The following is a 2,651-nucleotide window of genomic DNA, read 5'->3' as shown; positions in this document are numbered from 1 at the left end:
GAGGGCTGCCCTGGAGTCCCCTGCCCCTCACCCCCCACCCCCACCCGATGCCCCTTTCCCCCGGGGCCGCCAGTGGCCTTCGGTCTCTGCGCCCAGTGGGCAGTGCCTCCCTCAAAAGCCCCGCCAGGGAGGTGGTGGGCCTCTTGGTGGTGAGGACCCTGGGCTCAGATGTCAGACAGCTGGTCCTGGGCTGAGGGCCGGTGCTTGTGAGGCTTCTAGCCACAGCCACATCCCATTCTGGGCGCTTCTCTACTCCCCCCAGGCTGCACAAGGGCTGCGGTGCTGGCTGCAACAGTGGTGGGAACGTGGACGACTCAGACTGTGGGGGGGGCGGCGGCCTGACCTCTCTCAGCAGCAACCCCCCCTTGGCACACCCCACGCCCGAGAACACAGCAGGTGAGCAGCGAGGCTGGGCTGAACCAGGGGCCAAGGGCGATGGCCTGGCTGAAGTCCCTGCTCTCTTATCTGTCTCCTGCAGGCAGTGGTGACCAGCCCCTCCCACCAGGCCCAGGCTGGGGGCCGCGGCCCTCCCTGAGTAGTTCTGGTGACGGGCGGCCTCCCCCTCTGCTGCAGTGGCCTCCTCCTCGGCTCCCTGGACCACTCCCTGCCTCACCCGCCCCTACTGAGGGTCCCCGGCCTTCACGACCCCCAGGCCCTGGCCTCCTCAGTTCTGAGGGCCCCAGCGGAAAGTGGAGCCTGGGGGGTCGGAAGGGGCTGGGAGGATCTGATGGGGAGCCAGCCTCAGGGAGCCCCAAAGGAGGTACCCCCAAATCTCAGGTAAGGGACGTGTGGGAGGGTCAGGTCCCAGGAGGTCCGGGTCAGCTTGCCCACCAACCTCTCTTCCCTCCCACAGGCGCCTCTAGACCTCAGCCTCAGCCTCAGCCTCAGCCTCAGCCTGGACGTGAGCACTGAGGCCTCACCCCCCCGAGCTGCCCAGGACATTCCTTGCTTGGACAGCAGTGCCCCTGAGAGTGGCACGCCTACTGGGGCCCCAGGCGACTGGCCTGCCCCCACTGAGGAACGTGAGAGCCCGGCAGCCCAGCCCTTGCTGGAGCACCAATACTGAGCAGCCTGGCGCCCGCTGGGTCTCACACCAAGATTCAGTTACTCGGACCCCCTCTGCTGCCTCTGGCCCTCTCTGCTGGACCACGGAATTGAGTGGCGTTGGCTTCCACATCTGAGCCCTGGCCTCTGGCTGCCTCAGCCAGAGAATCAGAACTGAATGGCCCGGACCTCGACCCCTGATCTCATCCCTAGTCCAGGGCCTGGCCTCCCCAGACGGAGGCAGTCAGCCTCCTAGCCAGGCCCTAAGAGCCAAACCATGGGCTGGTCCCGCTTTGAGCCCGTGGCCAGGACCACTTCTGCCCCTGGGCTTGCACTGCCTGCAGGGGTGGCCCCCTTGGCCTGGACCTGGGGCCTGAATGAGGGAACGGTGGTTTCTTTCTTTCTTTTTTTTTTTTTTTTGGTCATTTTTTTTCGTGCTTCGGAGACACCAGAATTAATAACACTATTTTTGATTTTGGTTGACTGTTTCTTTTATACCTGGGAGTGAGTATAGGGAAGAGGAAGTGGCCAAGCAGGATGGATGAGCATGGAGTGGGGGTGAGGTTGTGGGGCTGAGGTATGATAAAGGTCAAGGTCAGACCAAAGTGAGGTTCAGGTAGGACTGCATCCTCTTCTCCACAAGCCTGTTCCCTTTTCAACCTTGACGTGAAGGTCATTATGTTCAGTTTCCCCATATGTCCAAAGGCTTCTGGGTCTAGTGGTGCCTACATTTATTGGCCTTGACCTTGACCTTGACCAAAGCCTTTCTTTGAACTTCAGTTGCTCTAAGCCAGAAAGAGATGACACTTAATTGAGTTGGCCCACCACTATAGGAAAAAAAAAAGACACCCAAGGTGTTTTAAGAATAAATGAGGCAGCAGGCTGGGCACCATGTAATCCCAACCCTTTAGGAGGTCGAAGCAGGAAGAGCTCTTGAGCCCAGGAGTTGTAGATCAGCCTGGCCAACAGCAAGAACTGTCTCTGCAAAAAATTATAATAACAAAAAAGTTAAAGGGATGTGGTGCACACCTGAGTCCCAGTTACTTGGGAGGCTGAGGCAGGAGAATTACTTGAGCCCAGGAGTTCAAGGCTGCCAATGAACTGTGATCATGCCACTGCCCTCCAGCCTGGGCAACATAGCAAGACCCTCTCTACAAAAAGTAAATGAATGCGTGTAGGGTCCAGTGCTTAGCAAGTGCTCAGTAAAATAGTTGCAGCTCCTGAGTGCCTGCTGTGTGCCACATGAACTGGACCCTAGGTAGCCTCCTCTGGCCCTCCGGGTTGTTCTGGAAGGCAAAACACTTCGTATTTCTCAGCTGAGGAAACAGCCCGAGAGGCAGTACAGCGGCAGGAGGCCAGACTCCGTCCCTCCCGGAGCCGACCACCGCCAGGCCCGAGGTCCCCGCCCGCTGTGCTTCCCGCCCCAGACGGCTCCAGGCCGGCCCCGCCCCCTCCGCGGCGGCCCCGCCCCCGGCACGGCCCCACCCCCAGGCGGAGCCGGCGTCCGGAGCGGTAGCTGGAGAGCGGCTGCGGGACCCCGGCGCGGGCGGCGGCGGCCACCGGGAGCCCTAGAGGTACTGGCGGGAGCGGGGGACGGGAGGCGCCCC

General features: G+C 61.2%; 1 protein-coding gene across 1 annotated transcript in view; it reads left to right on the top strand.

Moving 5' to 3' along the window:
• Positions 1–1,522, top strand: part of PCNX3 (pecanex homolog 3) — a 22,058-nt gene extending 20,536 nt beyond the window's left edge. Inside the window, exons 32-34 of the mRNA XM_008050958.2 lie at positions 263–396; positions 479–777; positions 854–1,522. Coding sequence (XP_008049149.1) covers positions 263–396; positions 479–777; positions 854–1,066 — 646 coding nt within the window. The 3' untranslated portion in view covers positions 1,067–1,522. The remainder of the gene's footprint in view (positions 1–262; positions 397–478; positions 778–853) is intronic.
• The last annotated feature ends 1,129 nt before the right edge of the window (positions 1,523–2,651 follow it).

Source organism: Carlito syrichta, unplaced genomic scaffold (assembly GCF_000164805.1).
Source record: "Carlito syrichta isolate Samal-C Ts95f unplaced genomic scaffold, Tarsius_syrichta-2.0.1 Scaffold154564, whole genome shotgun sequence".
Lineage (NCBI taxonomy): Eukaryota > Metazoa > Chordata > Mammalia > Primates > Tarsiidae > Carlito > Carlito syrichta.
This window is presented reverse-complemented; position numbering and strand designations above follow the sequence as displayed.